Raw genomic sequence first — 22,565 nt, 5'->3', positions numbered from 1 at the left:
AAAAAAAAAAAAAAAAAAAAAAAAAAAAAAAAAAAAAAAGAAATTATTTCTGTAAAATTTTTTGAAAGAGAAATTAGACGCAGCCAACTCCTTAGTGAGACAGGAACGGCGTTATCAGATCCAAAGTGAATTCAGTCCTTGTTCTCTATCTGGTTACCCTTATCTGATGGAGTGGGTTACACTTAGCAGTGACTTCGAAGGGTAGAGTCCTTCACTCAGTCTCTGTGCGTGAAGTCACTACCTGTGTTTCTGTTTGAGGTTTGCTTTTCATTTAGTGTTGTTGTTAGGTTAAAATTTAGTGACTAGCAAATTGATTAAACTTGTGAAGTTTAATCAGTTTTGAGTCTGTTGTCCAGGAACGAGGGAAGGTAGACACTGAGGGCTTGTGTGGTTGCGCTGTCAGTGTCTACGGTGACAGTCTCAATTCTCCCAGGCAAGCAAGCTTGTAGGCCAGAAGAAAATTGAATGCTTAAGTCAGTTCATTTTTTAAGGAAGTTAGCTGAAGAATGTAATATATTGTTAACTTGAACACCATCCACATCTCTGTATTTGACCAGTTAGGTAAATTTGTTAAAACATGATTCACATATTTAGTTTGATGGTCTCTTTAATCATTAAATTTACATTTCTGCAGGATCTTCTCCATACTGTCTTCAAGAATGGGAAGGTGACCAAAAGCTATTCGTTTGATGAAGTAAGAAAGAATGCACAACTGAACATAGAACTGGAAGCAGCGCCTCATTAGGCTTTGTCCTGTGGGTGCATGTGCACATGTGCACCCGTGTGACAGTATGTAGTACATAATGTTTATTGTACAGCTGTGGGGTTTCTTTGTGTTTTATGATACATTACAGCCAAATTATTTGTTGGTTTATGGACATAACTGCCCTTTTTTTCTTTTGTTTCCAGTATTTAGGTGATCTCAAATTAGGCAACACACATAACCATTGTGAAAGATTAATGCTGAAGTAAGCTTTTTAGGGCCCTTTGCCAATAGATAGTAACTCAATCTGGTATTGATCTTTTCACAAGTAACAGAACCAAGAAACTTTTATATATACTAAAGATCACATGAAACAGATTTGCATACAATTATCATGATTGCTTTATGTTTATATTTAACTTGTATTTTTGTACAAACAAGATTGTGTAAGATATATTTAAAGTTTCAGTGATTTAACAGTCTTTCCAAGTTTTCATGATTTTTATGAGCACAGACTTTCAAGAAAATACTTGAAAATAAATTACATTGCCTTTGTCCATTAATCAGCAAATAAAACATGGCCTTAACAAAGTTGTTTGTGTTGTTGTACAATTGAAATTATGTCAGGACATACCCTTTAGAATTACTAACCGCACTGCCCCTTGTAGAATATGTATTAATCATTCTACATCTAAGAAAATAATGGTTCTTACTGGAATGTCTAGGCACTGTACATACCTTGGTCATTGTATTGTACCAGTGAAATGCCAAATTTGAAAGGCCTGTACTACAGTTTTATATGTCAGATATTGCCTGTGGCTGTAATATGCACCTCAAGATTTTAAGGAGATAATGTTTTTAGAGAGAAATTCTGCTTCCACTGTAGAATATATACATAAATGTAAAATATTGAAAAAGTGGAAGTAGTGTATTTTAAAGCAATTATACTTCTGAATTTATTTTTCATATTCTATAGTTGGTATGACTTAAATGAATAAACTGGAGTGGGTAGTGAGTGTACTTATTTTAAATGTTTTGATTCTGTTACATTTTTCATTAAGTTTTTTAAAAATTAAATTGGATATTAAATTATATGGATATCCTTTATGAATTTTAAATTGAATTTCTCAATAACAATACCCAAGCAACTTCTTAAATGAGGATAAATTATTCCTGATAAAAAGCATGATGACATGAGTTTTAGTAGAAGAGTCTTAACTAAAGGGAGATAGCTGAATTCAGAGTGTTCCACCTCAGGGTATTAGAGTGATTAACTGCTAGGCTCTGAGTCAGTCTCCACGTCTGACTAGAGGCCAGTTTCGTATATTGTCCATTTTCTATGGTAGGGGCTGGCCACGTATGCTGCCCCACAGGCCAGATCTGGTGGGCTGCTCCATTTTTTTGTATATACATACTGACTGCGGCTGCTTTCTCATACAACAGTAGAAGGTGAGGAGTTGCAGCAGAGACCACATGACCCAGAAAGCCTGAGTTGTTTACCATATGTCCCTTTCCTCAAAATTACCCAAGAAAATGACTGGCCCCATGCTCTGAGAAAAGGAGTGTGCCATTAAGAGAAATGTTGGCTTTCAGGGAAGGAAGGAAGCTAAATATGTGATGTGGCATTATCTTTTGTCCTTTCTTAAAAAGCTAATACGAGGCAACTGGTTTAGAAAAGCTTAATATGACACTAAGTATGAAATTTTAAAAATCGAAAAGTCATGAATCATCTGTCTTAAACAGTTACATAAGAAAATGTTTTATCATTGGAATAACCTAAAGATAGGTGAGTTAATCACTGTTCAAGTGGCATTAGAAAGAAGATAGGTTTATCCATGCTAAATAATAATTTAAGCTTTTTTTAATGTACCTAAAGACTAGTAGTAAAATGACACACCTTTCTTCCTGAAATGTGCTAAGGGGGTTACAAAGAAAGAAACTATATTACCAATACCAACTTTGATAACCACCATAATTTTGTCCATGTTTAAACATTGGAATTATACCACAGGCAGTATTCTTAGTGTCCTGTGAATTTTAGCAGCTCAGAATATCTAGGGGAATTTTGTCTTGAAACTTTCAGTGAATGGTAAAAGCTACCCATTTGTACATAGCTACAGATCAGGAGGTAGAATGATTAATTCTGTTAGCTCTGAGCCACTTGATCTTGATTAATTCTGAATTTCTGAGTGCACACTTAGTATCTGGCCATCCCCATCCTGAGCATCAAATGGTTAAACGTGAATGCCAAATAGAACTGGTTTCATCACCTATAAGTCAGCCTAACTCTTCCTGACAGAAGTAGGTGGGTTTAAGTCATTAGATCTATAGTTGACACTAATTAATCCCTCTCAAGTCATAATTTTAAGTAGAAGGTAGGAGTTCTATGTTAAAATTCTTAATTTATTTGTACCCTACACTTAAATGGTTTTTATGACTATCCCTTATTTCCTTTCTTGAAATAAATTGTTATGAAAAAGTTTTGTAGTGAAAATCATCTTGATTAGAGCAAAATGGCAAGATATTTATTGTTCTGTTTACCATAATTTAGAACGCACATTTAACTAGTATTTTGTAGTTTTTACATTCCTTTTTAACCCATTCAGTGGAGAATGTCAGTCTTCTCCCAAGCTGTATGTTAAATCAGTCCTAATATGTACTCAACATCAAAGACAAACATGTAATAAACATGGAAATAAAGTTTAGCTCTATTAGTGAAATGTTAAATTTGATTGTGTGCTTCAAATAATGCCATTTCCAGCCCTTCTTTTCCACACAATGAGAAGGAAAGTGTCAAGGATGGTTCCTGCTTCCTGCCTTATGCAGCTGTATAGGTAGCAGTGTCTCTAAGTGAAAACACTAAGCGGACCCCAGTTTAGGGGACAGGAGCACAATTCCTTTGTTATGGTTTGCAATGCCAAGAGACACTTAAATGTAGCTAGTAATTGGAGATACAGAAGCATCAAGGTGTCTTTGTAGATATTCATTGGAAGCACAGTAGAAGAGATTTTTCTCAGAGAGTAAAACAGACCAGTCCCCAGGGTCAGGCCTAATCCAGCACAATAGGTATTTCTGTAAATGATTTTATTGGAACACACCTACACTTATTCTTTCAGTTAGGGTCTTCGGCTGCTGATATGCAGTGGCAGAGTTGAGTAGTTACAACACAAAGTCTGCAAAGCCTAAAACAATTTACGCTGTTGCCTCTCACAGAAAAGCATCCCAGTCTGTAATAAAGAACAGACCAAGGCCAGGGATATAGCTCAGCGGCAAGCACAAGGCCCTGAGTTCAATTCCCAGTACCAAAGAAAAACAGTCCAGACATGATGATGCACACCTATAACAGCTTAACAACTCAGTTGGCTGAACCGGGAAAGGCTCAGGTTGAGGCCAGCCTGGGCAGTCGTGTCTTAAAATAAAAGGGGCTGGGGATATAGCTCATCACTCCCTGGGTTCAGTTCCTAGTATTGCAAGGAAAAAAAAAAAAAAACCGCCACAAATCATTAGTAACTCTTTAACAGTTAAGCGACAATAAAAGCAGGCGGACGTCCTGGGAAGTGCACACCCTACCCCTAGCCTACGCGGACACTGACCTGAAAACTGCACACACAGCCTCCAGTCCCTGGCTTCTCCACAGCACACGACAGCAGAGTTGATAACCAACAGACTGGCCTCAAAGAAGAGACCATCGCTCAGGAGGAAGCTTTCGTTTCAGGACAGAATTCATACCCTTCCATAGGGATCAAGTAAGAGACAGCCTTGGGAGATAGGCTTGAAGAGGGTGAGAGCTAAATAGGATTTACAGACCAGGGAGGTCACAGGCCTGTATCGTTTGGGGGAGGTCAGGTTTAGTGGAAGTAATCACCAGAGGGGGTAGTTCTGAAGAAGAAGGGGTAAAGTCTTATTTTTGAACTCAGGCACTGCTGCCAATATCCAGCAGAAATCAGTGGTCTAAATTACTATAATTCAATATGAAGGAGGTGCCTAATTATCTACACTAAAATTCAGAGTCCTCTGTTTTAATAAAGGGCTGCTCCATGAGTGGTTCCTAGGCCTAGTCCATACCCAGTTGACAGTTAATGCCATTTTACTGAATTTACTATCAGAGACAAAAGTAATGTAGTGGCCAGGAGTTGGTTTTCTCTCCAGGCCAATAACTGGATTGCCTGAGAGGTCATGAAAAAATACTGTGGTTCACTCCCAAAGAAAAGGGCACTGGGCCAAAGAACTTACAAACTGTAGCACATGAAATACCAAAAACATGAAAAGGCAACAAAATGCCTCCAAAAACTCCCACCTTCCCCCAAATCATTATAGGGGATGTTGAGGGGAGAGGAAATCATGAGCTACACCAGAATTACGTCTGAAAGTGTATCAGTGGAAGGAAAACAGTTCTATAAGGTGCTTTGATATTTGTGAAATTCTTACAGACTTTGGGAGTGAATCCATCAGAATTGGTTTGGTGCATGTTTGTAATTGTTATCTCTTCCTGTTGAATAGTTCTGGGATCAAATCACCAAAAAGATCATACATCATGACCCTTCATCCCAGGAATGCAAGGATGGTTCAACACGTACAAATCAATAAATGAAATTCACAGGGGGCTGGGGATTTAGCTCAGCGGCAAAGCGCCTGCCTGGCAAGCGCAAGGTCGTGAGTTCGGTTCCTGGTACCGGAGAAAAACCAAAATAAATAAATAAATAAATGAAATTCACATAAACAGAAGCAAGAACAAGATCACATGGTCATCTCAATAGATGCAGAAAAAGCCTTTGCATTTGGCAAAATTCAACATCCATTCATGATTTAAAAAAAAAAAACTGAGGAAAATAGATATAGAAGGTCTTCAGCTCAACATGATAAAAGCCATTTATAACCAACTTACTGCTGACATTAAATGAAGAGGTAAAAAGCCTTTCCTCTAAAATCAGGAATAAGACAAAGATGTCTATTATCACCACTCCTGTTCAATATAGTCCAGGAAACAGCAATCAGGCAAGAGAAAAGGGATACGTATAGCAAAAGATGAGGTCAAAATATTTGCAAATGACATGATCCTTTACTTACAACATGCAAAAAACTGCCAAAAGACACCTAGAATTGGTAACCAAATTCAGCAGTGTACCAGGATACAAAATAAACACAAAAATGAATAGCATTCCTATACACTAATGAACTCACGGAAAAAGCAATTAGGAAGACTACCATTCACACTAGCATCAAAAAAATTAAAATACTTAGCTGTTAACCTAACTAAGGAAGTTAAAGGCCTCTACAGTGAATAACATCAGACTGAAACTAGAAAAGACACAGAATAGCAAAAAACATTGGTTAACAAAACCAAAGCAGGTGGCATCAAATCCCAGACTATACTATCAAGCTACGGTGATTAAAACAGCATGGTACTGGCACAAAACAGGCATGTGGATCAGTGAAACAAAATAAAAATAGAAACAACCCTAGGCACATAAAGCTATTCAATATTTGACAAAGGGGCCAAAAATATGCACTGTCAGAAGAAAGCCTCTTTAATGTCAGTGGTAATGATTGAGTCGACCCATGTATCTCACCATGTACTAAACTAAAATCAAAATGGTTGAAAGATTTAAATGTTAAAATAGAAACAGTCTGCTGGAAGGTAAAACTGGTACAGCTTTTCAAGACACAGGCATGGGCAAAACTTTCTCAGCAGAACCCTAGTGGGACAAGAAGTGATATGGAGAAGCAACAAATGGGATCATATCAAATTAAAAAACTGCCCAGTAAAGGAAACAACTAACAATGGAGAGACAATCTACAGAATGGGAAAAAATTTTCCAACCAGAGACTAATGTCAAGAATATATAAAAGACTCAAAAAAATTAGACCCCCCCCCAAAATAAGAGACCCATCAAAAAATGGACAGCTGAAATGAATAGACATTTCTCAGAAAAGGAAGTACACATAGCCAATAAAAACAGGGAAAAAATGCCCATCACTGGCCATCAGAGAAGTGCAAACTTAAACTACATTGAGGCACCATCTTATGCCTGAAAGAATGGTTATCATAAAAAAAAATTTAACAAATGTTGGCAAGGATGTAGAGAAAAAGGAACTTTGCTACATTGTTGATGGGAATGTAAACTAGTACAATAACGATGGAAATCACTGGAGATTCCTCAAAACAGCAAAACTAGAAATTCTATTTGACCCAGCTGTCCCGCAGCAAGGTATCTGCAAGAGTTAAAATCATCAGATTGCAGGGATTTGTGCATACCTGTGTATATAGCAACACAATTTATAGTAGCTAAATCTTGGAAACAGCATACATGTCCATCAACAGATGAATATAAAGAAAACATACACTCCCATAATGAAACATAAAACTAAGGTAAATGGATGGAACTTGAGAACATATTGTTAAGTGAATGTTGTGGTTTGGGGGATATTGCAAGGGAACAATATAATACAGGACACATTTTATAAGATTATTTATAATAGTCACCCAAAGGATGATATACAAGAGAGTACAGGAAATCTGTCCACACACTAAGACCAAGGAATCTAGTTGAGGGCCTGGATCCCACGGAATTGTCCTGCATGAGTCCAGCTGAAGACCTAGAGCTCATGGCAATGCCCCCCACAAATCCAACTGGAGGCCTACAGCCCTGTTATGGTTTGTGTCTGCATGTCCCCCCAAATCCTCATGCAGTCATGGGGGCAGGCTTCTAGGATTTGTGATTGATCCATGATCCAATCCTGGGATTATGAGTGTGAGTGCTACACACGCCCTGTGTCCGATAGTTTGCATACAGTGTAAGGGAGGGAAAGAGGCTGCTTGCTGCCATTCCTCCCTTTTGCTCTTGTTTTTGCTGTGTTCTGCTGCCATGAATATTAGCCCTCTACCATGTGCCACTCTGTCTTGAAACCAGCCGAGTATGGACTGAAACCTTCACAAACTGTAAGCTAAATAAACCTTTCCTTCCTTAATTTGGGGCATCAGGTATTTTGTCTCAGCAACAAGAGAAAATTAACATATATATTGAATGCTTTTTAAAATAGTGGAGTACTTCATTTGGGGAAACATCTCCCTACTTCCTATTTATCTGTTTTGCTCTTTTTCTATATGGTGTTTCTCTTAAGAGAAACCATGTGACAGTTGAGCTTGTGTGTCTGACTTACCTCATCCTATAGTTGGTGTCTAGATGGCCACCCAAAGCCTCAGGCAGTCTCAGGTGGAGTTTTTCAGATGTTGCTGGACCTAGGGTATATGATGCTGGAGTTAAGGGTGTGTGTTTACTAAATTAGTCCACTGATTGGTTTGGCATAGTTCTGGCTATGAATAATGGGAAGGCCAACCCTGGATGTGGAAAATGGGAAGGTCCAAAGGGCTAGTAGCCTGGATGGATATTAGAGGGACACAAAGAAAGCAGGCCAGATGCTGTTTCTTTGCTACTTCTCTGCTTTGCTGCCTTCTGCCTGCCAAGAACTGTTTCTCCTCTGCCACACCACCCTCCCTTGGAGCCAGCTGCCTATGGACTGGCTCCTACAAACTGGGCCAAATAAATCTCTCCTCCTTTAACTTTGGGTGTCAGGTATTTTGTCTCAGCAGGGAAAGAAATAACTAAGGTACTCACTGTAGTGTATTGACAACTGGTGGTTAACTTATAACCCCCAGCTGAACTGAGTAAGCCTGGTGCTGGGTGTGGGAGGCCCACCTGAGGATTGTTGCCAGCAGCATAAGAGGCAGAACTGGAGAAGAAGTTAGGCTGCTGGGAACTAAAAGGCTGTTAGGAGCTGGTAGAAGCTGTAAGGAGCTGTTGGTTCTGTTGGAGGAACTTGTCATGTTAATTCATTTCATTTATACTAATAGTTTGTGTTTGTTATTGAAAAAGTTTGTCATTTCTTTCTTTTTTGAAAGAATGTTTTTGGTTTATGTCTTATACTGAGTAACTACTTTGAAGATAATACACAGTGAAAAACTCGTGTTATTCTCACTTGGTTATGAAAATGTTTTATTTCTTCATACAAGAAAAAAAAAAGAGCAGCCAAAGGATCCCAAGAAGCAACAGCTAACTAGTTGAACAGAACACCAAGAGGAGTAAAGTAATAAAAGCTCCAGGAAGAGCATCTCAGCTCAGGCACTGAATGCTATCAAGAGATCATACAGAGTAAAGAACTCAAAGTAGTGACTGGACTAGACACCTGGAAAGAACTGGAGCCTTTGAGACATTCCTTGCAGGCAGCAGAGACAGAGGTGTGTCCGAAAGGAGCTCCCTTACACAGTCAAGTCTGATGTGAAACGTAGTATATGTTCCTGTCAACCTCTGCTGCTTTATCACTGAAAAGGGTCCAGGAGAGAGAGCAGAGTTGAAGACAAGAGCAGAACAGGATCCATGAAGGTTTGCATGCAGAGAAAGTAGAGAGAGTGAGGATCCAATGCACTGCTGGGGGCTGGCCTTCCATGGGAGGAGGTGCTTCCATCCTAGAAGGAAGGAGATGATCACAGATGCAGACGCTTGCTGCAGATTTCTTTGAGCTCAGAGACCGGATCCTACTCCAAGGTGTTTTACAATGATTTATGTTCTTCTAGGAGAAAAGAAACATCATTCTTGGGGATAACAAAATTCCGCGAAAAACAACTTTCCCAACCTGCTGTGTTTATTTTATAATTCTGTCCTTTGCTCCTGAGCTGTCTTTCTTCCACATAAACTAGGGAATATGTTGCGTAGTGGATTAACTAGCGTGCTTAGGAGCTGTCCCAGTGAATTGGCTACCACTTTCATTTTTATTAATTCCTAAATAGCCAGAAGACTCCTACCAGACTTCTGAGCCCAGAAGAAAATACTCATCTTCAACTCCTTCTTTTCCAGTCCTTCCTCCTCAAAAAAAATTCCTCCTCCAAGCAGCATATTCTTGCTTTCTCCAAGGTTTAGCAACCATGATTCCCTGGGTGACACCAGCCTATCCTGGTCCCGTGAGGTCTCACCTCTGAGTCACTCATCCCCCAGGACACTGAAATGCCAGCCTTTTAATCTCTTACGTGAGGCCTTCCCTGCGTTTGCCACCACTAATAATTTACTCCCTGGGAATTCTTGTCTACTGTAACATTCTTGGGTCATCTAATCACTCTCCGTCTTTCCCCTGGCTCGGCACATGCCTGCCTCTCGGGTGTTGGCCGCACCCCCCACCCCTGCCTTTTCCTGGCTGATGCCAGCCCTCTGCATTCAGCCTTAAGGTGTCTGCAGACGCCTCAGTGTGTGCATCTCTGCCTCAGACCTCTAGAGCGCCCTACTTGTCTGGTAAATTTTCAGCCAGCCACCCAAGTGAAACTACCCCACACATTTAATCAGCTACATACTCCTGTTGATTTAACTACTAAAAAATGTTACAATCTGTGTCTTCAACTGCTATTTCAGCCTCTCACACCTCTTCATGAACTAATACAAAATTATCTATCTAGTCTTCCAGTCTTCAATTCAGCTTCCCTTCCCTTTGCTACCCAAACAGTCCAATAAGATGTAATAGCGTCCATCCCTGGCGTGAAGCATCTGTTCCCTTTAACCTACAAAGTGCCCAGAGCCCAGTCCGCCCCCAGCGCCCACGACCTGTGGTGGTCTGGCGCAGGCTGCACATGTAGCTCCATGCCTCATCTTTGGCTTTCTTTGCCAGCAACACAGACCTCGCAACATGCATGCACACACAACTGCTTTCCCTCCATCCCTCCGCTTTGATATGTTCTGACCCTTCCGCCGGAATGCCTCTGAACTCTTTCTGGGTGACAAACTTCCAGGAAGCCTTCAACAATTCACCGTCTGCCATCCCCACTTCACATGCCACTCCTGTGGCCTCTGTTGGTACTGAGTATTTCTACAAAAGCACTTAAATTCATAGGTCTGTGTCTCATACGGATTGTAGCTAAGGTATAAATAACTTTATTTAGCTAAAGTTACCTTGTAGGTAGTTGTAGCTTACAATTTAAGTCTCAAACCTCTGAGGATTTCAGTACCATGAACCCTCTGTCCATACACATCCTTCCTTGAGTAAACACAGTTCACATACACTGTAATGCCACAGGCTCCGCATCCAGAGGGCCTCCCGGTTAACTGCAGAGCACACATGAGAATTTAGGGCTGTTTCTGGAAAGGTTCCTCCTCTTCCTTGAACTTCTGGGGGCACATATAAGAATTTTAAGATTCTAATCACCTTAACCTTGCTTTCCAGCACAAGGTAAAATAATATAATTTAATTCAATTTTTAAAGGTTCTACAGTCTTCACTGATGTAGATACCAAAGTTGGTGGCTACTTGAAATGCTTTTTCTCACAGATGGAGAATCGAGTTTAGGATATGAAATTAAGGAACCTGTTCATATGTTATGGGAAGATTAATAAGAAATTAATAGGAAACTAATAAAAATCTACAGCAACATGAAGCTCTCAACACAAATTTTCTCCTTGCATTCATAACCAGAAATGCTGCTTCTAGAAATGTAAGCAGGCTGGGTAATTCTGTCCAACCTCCCACCGAAAACAAATTGATGGCTTGCTTGCTTTCTCTTTCTTTTTTAAAGTTAAAAGTACTGAACTAACAAGTCTGTACAGAATTAGCAGGTCAAATTCAACTGAAAATGGAATCCTGAGAGTTAAGCAGTGAAGGTGTTTTTGCCCTGGGGTGTTCACCAAACCTGGGGACTAGGGACATCCGTTTTTTAGGATCTGATTGGACAGGATGGAGAGAGACCCTCCAGTTACCACCCCCGGAAAGGCTACTGTATAGGATGGGTATGAAGACTAACTTCACCAACAGTAAGACTACCTTTCGGTGCCCGGGGACTGTAAGAAAAGTTGCTTTAGATTTGTGCAGAGCAAGTTAAGAAAAGTCTAAGAAGAAGCTATTACTACAGGCAAGCCCATAGTGTCCAAATTCACATTCCCTACACATTATAAAAACATCGAACTGTGAAATAAGATTAAATTAGAGAGCAGAGTTCCCTAAATACCTGACCGAAGAAAAAGCAGACCCTCCCTGAAAGGATGCTTTCATCATAAGCCTCAAAGAAGTCCCAAATTGTCTCAGCAATATGAACAGCTCACAAAGTAATCACAAGGAAACAAGACACCATGAGTGAGAGCAGCTGGAAGAAAAGATTACAAAGGGTTCAGATATTCTGATACTGAAATTATAGATTGTAAAATACTATCTTAATTACTTTAATTTTTAAAAAAAACTTTCAAATACCTGTAGAGAATAGAAAAATTTGTAAATGACACATTTGAAAAATGAATAGAACATAATGGAAATAAATGTAGTAACCAAGACAATCAGAAGGATTCCAAACATGGTACAAAGCAAAAGAAAAACAAATGAAAGTTAAGCAACATGAAAAGGGTGCAAAGTCTTAACGCTGATCTCACTATCGCTTTCCGAAAAGATGAAAGAGAAAGTAGGATAGAGGGTATTTCAAGAGATAAGGGCTCAGGGTTTACCTGAACTGATAAGAAGCAACCATCGAAAGGTCAAAGCTCAATGAATCCCAAGCAAGACGAATTAAACTCATACCTAGACACATTACAGTGAAACCAAAAATCAGGAATAACAAAGTATTTTTAAGACAATCAGTGAAGAATAGATTTCCTAGACATATATGAGTAAGAAAATGTTGACTGTAAGAAGCAATAATAATAATGTCTTACGGATTTAAATTAAACAGTATTTACACAAGCATAGTACAAACCAGAAGCAGTGTAAGTAGAGTTAAAAGTGCTAAGGCACTTGAACTAAGAAGCTACAGTTATTTTTTTCTTTTTTTCTTTTTAAAGGTAAAGAACGAAAACATTAACAAACAAACAAACATAAACAAAACAACACCCAAACAATAGATGCAATACAGAGTTTCAGACAAGGTGATAGAAAATTAACAGTAGATATTGTATTACATATAGTTAACTTCAAATTGGTTACTCAGTTAAACAAATATAGGCATTTAAGGTTGATCAAACAATTAAACGTTAACTGTTCCTTTCATTAAAGCAATAGAAGTCAGTAGTACATCTCTCTCAGTTACCCTGTGTGTATATATATCTATGTAGATATATATACATAGTCTTCCCTTTCTTTTTCTCTTTTCCCTCATCCCAGTTGTTCCCTCCCTTTGAAAGTTACAGTTATTGATCAAGTTTAAAACTACTTTTTTTAAACTACTAAGCATAGAAATGAAGTATGCTACTTTCAAAATAACAGGAAAAGATGATATGCTCAAATTTTTTCTAAAGATATGAATGGGAGAAAAACAGGTGGGACAAATAGCCACAAAGATTAATCATAAATTCTGTACACATAACGTGAATGGCTTATCCTGCACACACATAAAATTAAAAGAAAAAACGTTTAAATTGATTCTCTTACAAGAGTCACATCTAAAACATAAGTTGCAGGAAAGTTGAAAATGTTCGTAAAGCAGTGTTTTCCTGACAGCAGTTACCGCGATGTGCTTTGGGTCATATGACTTGTTTACCTGGGCTGCTGACATCATTGGTCTCCAGAACAGTTTATCAACCAAGCGTGGTGTTCTGAGGGAACAGAGCATTCCAGCAGCAGGCTGGAGCTCTATTTGCCAAGCTTTGGGGATAATCACTGCCTCGGGCAAAGAGCTCTCTCCCCTCAGCTTATAACGATGTGCAGGAAGTCATATTAGAAATGTCAAGAGACAGCTGTGTGCAGGCAAAGATGCATTCGGAGAAACAGGGCCTGCTGCTGATTATTTTCCCAGATTCTCTTGCCTCCCATTTTTACATTTCTCACATCCATTCACTGTATCTTTCATCAGGATTCAAGTACATTTTCTTTTGTATCAGTAGGTTGAGGTAGGAAGGGGAGGACTGGATTTTCTGTGGGCTTTCTGAACCACATTCATTTACCCCTGAAAATCTGACACACACCAGGATCGGACAGTAGAGACAGCAGTTTAGCTAAACCACCAGAGAATTTTTAGTACACCTCCCATCTCTGGCTGAGAAACACCGTCTGTATAAACCACTGCCCAGATACAGCTGAAGGCTCTGCCCCAGGTGCTTCATAAGTCCTGTCACTTCCAGTCTAAGGCTGTGGTTAGTAAGCCAGGCACAGGGAAAAAGGGCCAAGAATGGTTCCATGAGGTTCATAAAACTGCCATCACTGTAGCCTGCCGGGGAAGAAGTCACTACATTTCTCCTACCAAGAGCAAAGAGAACGACTTCTGCGAATCTATTAACCTATCCAAACACATCCCTTCCCTTCTTCTTCTTTTTTTTTTTTTTTTTTTTTTTTTTTTTTTTTTTTTTTTTGGTTTTTCTCCGGTACCGGGAACCGAACTCACGACCTTGCGCTTGCCAGGCAGGCGCTTTGCCGCTGAGCTAAATCCCCAGCCCCCCCTTCTTCTTCATATGTAACTCAGATTAAGCCTCTGAACAGATCTCTAACAATTTCCATGCACAAAAAGCTCCAGGAATGCACTTTACAGTGTTCTCTATATTCAGGACGATGTGCAAGTACTGCTCTTATCATCAAGAAATGACTGCAAGCAGTTTTGTTAAATAAACTCTCAAGTACGAGTCTCATAAGCCGCATGGCAGGGTGTCCAGGATTCCCTGGGGAGTGAGGAGTTTGTCCAGTTGCCGGAGGTGGGTGAGGAGAGCTTTCTGCTATTGAGGGCCACCAGCACACTGAAAAGACAAGGGCCACAGAGCTAAAAGGCACCTGAATTTAGCACTGTGTGTGTGTACAGAAAGAGATAAATCATTGATCCCCCTCTCGACTAGTTTTGAGACTAAGAACAGAAATCAAAACAATCTATGCATGTATCTCAAATCATTTTTAAAAGCATATTTTGGGCCCATATTAGACCCAGGTAAACTTTACATATCCACCTCCCAATACCTCATCTGCCAGAGACTGAACCCAGGACCTCGTGTACACTGAGCACATGCCCTGCCATTGAGCTGACACATTGAACCCTTTTTATTTTTGTTTGTTTTTCAATTTGAGACAGGGTCTTGCTATGTAGTCTAGGCTGGCCTTGAACTCATTATGTACCCCAGGCTGGCCTCAAACTCACCCTGATCATCCTGCCACAGCCTACCACGTGCTGGGATTACAGGCATGCACCACCACACCTGGCCTAAATCTTGATAAGCAAGAATTTTAACTCATTGAGTAAAAAATCTTTCTTTGGCAAGTATTTATCTGTTTCTGCCATTATGTAACATGCTCTAGAAGGGCAAGAGAAACACCTGGCCTATAGTGACGCACCTGTCCCAGGTTGAGTGAAGGAAGTCTCACAATTCAGAGCTCTCCCTCCCACCTCACACCCCCTCACACCCCATCCCCAGCCATGCTTCTTTCTCCATCTGCTTCTACTCCATCCACCCCAGGCCCCTCACTGACCAAGCCAAAAGCTGGTGCTTATTTTTAAGGCAAAAAAAAATTGTCTGTGGCAACTGGTCAACCATCCAAATCGCCCTCAGTCATTTGCATCCTGTGGGGAATTTCAGACTAGCATTTCCATCTGTTTTACCCAGAAAATGTCAAATTAAATTACTGCCCAAAAACTTCCAAAGCCACTGCAAGCAGTAGGCGGCTCTCTAGGGACCTAATTGTTCAGAAGGCCTGAACTCCGGTGCAGCCGTCACTCTCCCAGTGAGGTTTCGGGTCCTCCAGACCTTCATATGGGTGTGGGTTTTCTTTTTCTGTTTCTTTTTTCCTTGCTTTTTTGCCCATACCTTCAGTAAGAAAAACATTTCACCCTCCAAGGTAGCGCGCGCGCGCACACACACACACACACACACACACACACACATTACATTACTGAGACCTTTATTTTTTGGAATGCCTTGCTGCATCTATTCTGTGGGACTCTGTTCTAATTTATTCCACATTTTTGTTGTTGTTTTAATGCTGGCTTTAGCCCACAAAGTTGGCCTCTTGAATTACTAATGGTTGTAAAAGCCTTGAGCTAACCTGACCCTCCCAACACCCCCCACCTCGGTCTGTCACCAGTTCATAGCTCTCCAGGAAGCCCAGACTCAAGAGGCTTCCTAAGCCAAACTTGGGGGTTCAGACTGTAACACCGCCGCGAACATCAGGAATGTGGTGAACACACTGAGCGCTTGCTGTGCCATTTCCTAGGTAAAGGAAGACAGCCAGGAGAGGGAAGGAATTACCATTTTGCTGTCAACTCCGTGACAGCACAGAGATAATCCCTTCAACACCTCCCTTAAATCCTCCCTTCCACAACCTGGGCAGACGCCCTTCCCACTCCACAGGTGGGAAAACAAACCTGATGAGCACAGATATAAAGCAACAGCCTCCGGCCGTACCCTTAGTAAGGACCAAAGGGAGCTTTACACCTGGGGCTGTGACTCCTCCAACTGTCACAGCCTCCTGCCCAGGTGAAAATGTCTTTCCTCTTCCCCTCTGCCCCGGCCCAGCTGGCTGCATGAAGCGCCTCACTCCAGACCTCGTTTTCTAGTCACTTCCTCCGGCAAGGTATCCAAGAAACAAGCTGGCACCCTCAACACGCAGTCAGCACTTCAAGTCGCCACACGGGCAGCAGCGTGTGCACAACCAGAGGGGCCTGGATGTGCGTCTGCTGCTCACCTGAGCGCAGCACACCGGTGCTTGCGGTGCTCAGAGCGTCCATCAGCCTCCAGGGTTCCCTTTCCTGGAGCGTCAGCTCCCCCAGCCCCAGGAGACTGCCTAGCTAGAGCACTTCCGGTTATTTTTAGTTCTCTCAGCCAAGGTCCTGGACTCTCACAGAGGAGTCAGTGGTGTTACAAATCAGCCAAGGGTTCTTTTGCTTAATTCAGATGAAAATCACAAAATTAGCACCCCACATGACTGCCTCTGAGGAGCGCTCCCAAAGAGGAGATGGAAATCCCCCACCTGCCCCCTCTAACCCTCACTGAACAGGTTCTTCGAGTTTATCACAAAAAGGGATTTCCAGACACATCAGGTAGAGACACAGGCAACCCGATTTGTTGGATGGGGTTAAACGGTCAGCACACCATAGGGATACCTGCATGCCCGTGCTAATGCAGCACAACCCACACAATACCCAAAACATGGACTCAGCCTCGGTGCCCACCAGCAGATGAATGGATAAAGAAAAATGTGGTATGCACACACTGTGGAGTATTTTTCAGCCATTAAAAAGAACAAAATGTTGTCATTTGCATAAAAATGGATGGATCTGGAGATCATCGTGTTGAGTAATAAGTCAGACTCAGAAAGACAAATATCCCTTGTTCTCCCTACTACGCAGACTCAGAAAATCTCAAGTTGAGGCGACTCACTAGACAAGAGGAAGGTAAGAGGGAATGGCAGGTGTAAGAGTAGGTGATGGGAGGATGAATATGATCAAAATACATTGTACACATTGAAAGCCAAGAAAGAATGTGGAACTGGGGGGAGGGAGGCAGAACGGGTAGAGGAAGGGAAATGATTAAAGTATGCTTGTGTACGTGTACAAATCTGCCAAAGTGGAGTCCATTAATCTGTATAATCAGTATCCACTAATTAAAATGGGGTGGGGGGGAAACAGGGACAAGGATTTAGCTTGAAGAGCAGAAAGAAGCACAGCTTTAATGGTCAGACTGGCCCCTAGACAAAAGAACAGGACTAGCTTTTATGGGTGAGGGACTGGGACTTCCCGTGGGGCCATGGGCATGGCCTCGTGTTTCCCTCCCAGTGACGGGTATCGGTCAGTGCCATTTCACTGATGGAGACACCTGGCATCCCCTCTGCCGTGGGATGACAAGCACTAAGAATAGGAAGCAGCAATAAAGCACCCTTGCGAAGTGGGGTTGATGGACAACCCACCTTCAGGGCCCCCTTCTACCCCTCAGACAGAAGCTTTTTTTCTTTCAATAAATTCTTCCTACTCTTTGACAAAAAAAAAGAAGCGGGTGGGTGGGGAGCAAGGCCAGGCAGTTGCCGCACACTGTTAGTAAGGAAAGATGGAGAGAAAAATGCCTCTGTCTTCAGTGTGTCGTGGATCAATGCCTGAGACTCACGTCTCCTGTTTTCTGAGTGCACCTGTCCTATTTCAGTAGGAGCTGGGGAGGGGTGCATCAGCCTCAGCCGAGCCACTGCTGGTGGCTCGTGGGCAGCTGGTGGCCTAAAGCTTTGGGATAAGGGCTGAGAGTAAGAGATCCTGTGGGCAGGACTTTCCAGGTGGGGAAAGAGCAGGATCCACTCCAGGTGAGGAAAGAAGAGACAAGGAACCTAACGAGGGATGCAAGAGGTCCTAGCCGGTGCACAGCCACCCCGAAGGTCCTGGAGAAGCAGGCTTGCCTCCTCTCCTGGCCTGCTGCCAAGCATTGGCCAAAGGCTTTCAGATACATGAGCACCACAGGAAACGCGCAAAGACTGGCATAGGCCATCTCTTGAGAAACCATCCCATACCCCACCCACCCCATGCCATGCTAAAAGGGACTTCCCAACAGACACCAGCAAATCCCTGGGGTTGGAACACGTTCTCCAGAACAGGAGGGTCCAAGCCATGGAACTGCCCAGCTCTCAGTGAGCATATACCCCAACCCAATCTCACTTTAAAGTTTTCAAAATGGATAGGTTTAAGGATATGCAGAAAAGTTCTGTAAGTAGAACTGGATTGAATAGACATGTGGCTAGAAAGAGGATCGAGACACATATATGGAGAGGTTAGGCTTATCTGTTTCATTCTAAGAGGCTCACATTGGGGCTAATAATTAGAACTTCAGAGAAATATTGCCTTTCAGTTCTTATATAAATTCACATGTTTGCTCAAAGGAGGACTAGCCAGAAAGAATAAATCATGACTTTGAAAATCATTTGAAGTTTGTCTCCATTTAAGGAGACTTAAAGCAACTAGTTTCTCTTCCTCTGTCTGCCTTTCAAAGTAATATGAGGAAAAACATTAAAGTTTTTCCATGTCTCCCAGGTATGGTTCCCTTTTTGTTTTCTTGGCTTTTCACAGACGTGAGGATTGATTTGTTTGTGTTCAGAGCTTGCTCTTTTTCAAAAGCTTTTATTTTTTGAGACAGGGTATCAGTCTGTGCTCACTACAGAAACAGATTTAATGCAAGATATACAAATATATAAGAATATACAAGATAAGCTTACAAGGCTGCCCAGAGTCAGGTGTAGAAAAGCGCAAAAGGGCTGTCTGCGTGCTGGAGATCAAAAGATGCACTCAAAGGCCAGGAGCCCACTGCAGTGTCATGTGTGAGTCCCTCTCAGGAGGCTGAATTGTCTATGATGGGAGGCTGAATAGTCTGCGCTTGAACCAGGAGATGATGTCCAAGGTGAAGGTGAAGACTAGAGCTCCTCCAAAGAAACAGAATTGGCCTTCCTTCTTCCTTTCCCTTTTTATGCCACTCAGGTGGCAAGCCTACTGGTTGGTGCCACTCACACTCAGGGGTCTTCTGTCTACAGTAAATCCCTGCGGCCACACCCAGAACCATGCTCATCCAGTTTAGCTGGCTATTTCTTACTCAAGTTCACACAATCAGTGAACTACCACACAAACTCTCACTATGTAATTCAACCTGGCCTTGAATTCACTAGGTAGCCCAGGCTGGTCGAGAGCTCACAGCAATCCTCCTATCTTAGCCTCCCGAGTGCTAGGATTATAGGTGTGAGCCACCACGCCCAGCATCATTTTCAGGTTCTTGACATTTAAATCACCCATCTCTCTAGCAGCATCTACTTTAAGCAACGTTTTGTGTTAACTGATTCCTATGATAAAATATCAGAAGTTGGAAGGGGCCCATTTTTGCTGTTCTAACTGAAACCTCAAGTTCATTATTCATATATCTTCACACCACAGACAATAATTTTAATATCATCAAGTATCCAAATATTGTACAAATTTCCTTAATTTTCTTATAATTTTGGAAGACTGCTGGAATCAGCATCCAAGCAAAACCATAGGCTACAATGCCTTGCTATGTCCTCTACATCTATTTAATTCATGGTGTTCTTTTTCCTCTTTCACTGCATTTATTCTGTTGATTGAACTTTTTTCCTTTGTTCTGGAGACTTTCCTATAATCTAGAGTTTCTTGATTGTTTCTTCATGGTTGTTTAATACGTCACTTGGCTGCCTACATTTCCTGTAAATGATGGTTAAATCTACAGGCTGGACAAAATTCAGCTTTAATGTCTTTGGTACTCAACCTTCACTGGAGGATTTGTATACTTCCAGAAAGAGGTTCAGGAGGCCTGGCTATATGTTCTTATGATGGTAGCAGATGTTTAGAATCTTTGTGACGCTCATTACTTCTGCTGCAGTTAAAAACTGTGATATATTGTTATTCCTTTAAGCATTCGTTATCTGGGAAACATCCACAAAAGACATCCTTTCACAAACTATATCATTTCTCTGGGACACACGTCATTTAGGAAAAACACAAGAAATGCCTGAATCTCTCGTTTTCACAGGAAAAGACTTTCAGCTGATGCCCAGCCCCGTGGCCCCGAGCTCACCTGCATCTATGTCGGGCCACGGCAGCGCGCGCCCGCCGTTTCTCACATCACCCTGCTTTGGCACCTTTGAGCACTTTTCTTTGATAACAGCTTGCTCGGCCCACCACGGAGCAGTCTAGAAAGGAGAAGCTGGATGCTTCAAAAGAACCTTTAACCGATGAGGGGCAGCTTCACTCTCCCACGGAGGACAGTTCTCAAAAACATGCCGCATGATCTAGTGGAGCCTTCAGCTCTTCAGTGAACACTGCGGTTATTATTTCCCCTTCTCTGTCTTCTTTCCTCCCTCTTATTCGTGTTTCCTGAGACCCCTCTCCAGTAAGCACCCTGGATTCAGTTCTCGTCGCGTGGTCTGCTGTTAGGAAGCATCCGAATGAAGGGGGATGCCACGTGTTTGATGGCTTCTGGTCAGTTGTGATTTTTGACACATTCAAATCACCCCACCTCTGGCCTACTACCTACTAGACTACTAATAGCTGTAGTCTATTCAAGTGGCTTCTTGTTTCTTTCACCATGCCACTGCTCGGTTTTGATCATTTTCCTTTCTTCCTGACAAGATGTTTCAGTCTTGACTTGTATATTTCCTTTCCCAAGCATGAGATGAATCAATCACTTCTTTAAAAAGAAATCCTTCATTTGTATTTTCCTGCTGAATAGGAGACAGTATTTAGAGACCACAGTCTTGGCTCTGGGGGTGCTTAGCTGCTGGATTGATCATTGTTTCTAGGTCTTTGAAACAGATAGATTAAGCAACTTTATTTCTCTGCATGACATACCTTTTTTTAAATAAATAGACATTTTAAATAACATAACTTGGCATATCTAGAAATCAGATCCTCCTCACACAAGGGTTTTGTTGATCTTTCTGTTTTGCTGGTTTTTTGAGACAGGACTGTCTTGCAGTCCAGACTGGTCTCAAACTCGGGATCCTCTTGCCTCAGCCTCCTAAGTACTGGGGTTAGAGATGTGTGCTGCCCCGTGCTTCCTGTTCATGCTATTATTGCTGCTGTGTGCTTGTGCAGTGACTCTTTTTGCAAAGCTCCTTATCAGTCTCATGCCCTAGTCCTTCCTCCAAAATTTCAGGAGCTCATTCGCAGCCTTGGGTAATGCGGCCTTGGGCAAGGCAGTCAGTCCTCTTCAAGGAGCTTCTAGCAGGCTGGGCCGTGTTCACAGAGGGAGCTCTGAGCTCTGAGCTCCCCAGCAGTTTCCCAGACCGGCCACAGTGACAGCGCAGAGAATGGTGTTCCGGAGAGCTCCAGGCCCCCTGTCTCCTCCAGTGCCTGCCAGGCTGCCAGCGTTCACAGGGTTTGCAGTTGTGAGTCGGCTACGGGCTTCCACAGAGAAGGAGGATGGGGTGGGTAGGATGAACACAAATTGACCCACAACAAAGTTTGCTGGGTTTTGTTTGTTGCTGTTTGGGAGACTGAACCCCAGTCCCACCTCCCTTTTTGAGACATAGTCTTACTAAGTTCCTCAGGCTGTATTTAAACTCGCAATCTTCCTGTCTCACTCTCCCAGGGTACTGGAATTACGGCGCTGGACTATCTTGCTGTTCTTACTAAGTCTTTTTTTAAAAAATAAACACTCCTCAAATTGTTGTAAGGCTTTTACTTCCAGAATTTTCAGAATATGTACTTTGACAGTGTCTGCTGTTATTCTCCACTATTCCAAACGTTGGGATCCTGAAATTTTTTCATGGCAAAATATATCATGAATTCATACTAATATGTAAAATACCCAATTTTTATTTAACCATGCTGATGTCAACCTCATTCATTTTACTTACTCTTGTTTCTCCCTTGTCAGAAATCTTGTCCACAATGATACCAGCAAAATTATTATTTTGCTTAATCTCTCCATATATAAATGCTTTATCTCTCCATTTATCATTTTGTTTTACCTCTCCATGTATAAATCTGTCACAACAGATTTAAAGTGACAATACCAGTTTTACTGTTGACCCATATGATTATCAGAAATAGTTTGTGATATTTTGCAATTCATAGTTGATCACACTGGGAGGGTACAGTCAAACAGACGTGGTTTAGAGTCAATTCAGAAAATTTCTCCCTGGGCTAGGGATGTAGTCAGAGGTAGAACACTTTTGCCTAGCATGTACAGGCTTTAAAACAGAAGTTTCTCTTTCTGTGTTGGCTTGCCTGTCTGTAAATAGGAAGGTTTATACGTTTAATTTTACTTTTATTTTTAGGAATTGACTCTTAAATTTTGTTTTATGTCTCTGGTTTGTTGTTGTTGTTATGTTTGAGACAGGGTCTCACTTTGTAGCCCAGGCTGGCCTCAAACTTGCAGTGATCCTCCTGCCTCAGCCTCAAGAGTGCTGGGGTTACAAGTATCCACCACACCAAGCCTAGTTTTGCTTTA

At 41.7% G+C, this 22,565-nt stretch overlaps 1 protein-coding gene and 1 long non-coding RNA gene across 2 annotated transcripts in view; one reads left to right on the top strand and one right to left on the bottom strand.

The window, feature by feature from the left end:
- Positions 1–3,430, top strand: part of Nampt (nicotinamide phosphoribosyltransferase) — a gene marked incomplete at its 5' end in the record, with an annotated part of 24,446 nt that extends 21,016 nt beyond the window's left edge. Inside the window, 1 exon segment of the mRNA XM_013510535.1 lies at positions 635–3,430. Coding sequence (XP_013365989.1) covers positions 635–745 — 111 coding nt within the window.
- Positions 3,431–8,680: 5,250 nt separating this feature from the next.
- LOC102028275 lies at positions 8,681–16,398 on the bottom strand. Its single transcript, XR_001232728.1, has 2 exons — positions 16,318–16,398; positions 8,681–9,271 (listed from the first exon to the last, which is right to left on the bottom strand). It is a non-coding gene; the product is annotated as an uncharacterized LOC102028275 (long non-coding RNA).
- Between the last annotated feature and the right edge of the window lie 6,167 nt (positions 16,399–22,565).

The sequence above is a fragment of the Chinchilla lanigera genome, unplaced genomic scaffold (assembly GCF_000276665.1).
Source record: "Chinchilla lanigera isolate Chin_1 unplaced genomic scaffold, ChiLan1.0 scaffold00009, whole genome shotgun sequence".
NCBI lineage: Eukaryota > Metazoa > Chordata > Mammalia > Rodentia > Chinchillidae > Chinchilla > Chinchilla lanigera.
Note: the sequence above shows the minus strand (reverse complement) of the source record. Positions and strands in the feature narration are given on the sequence as shown.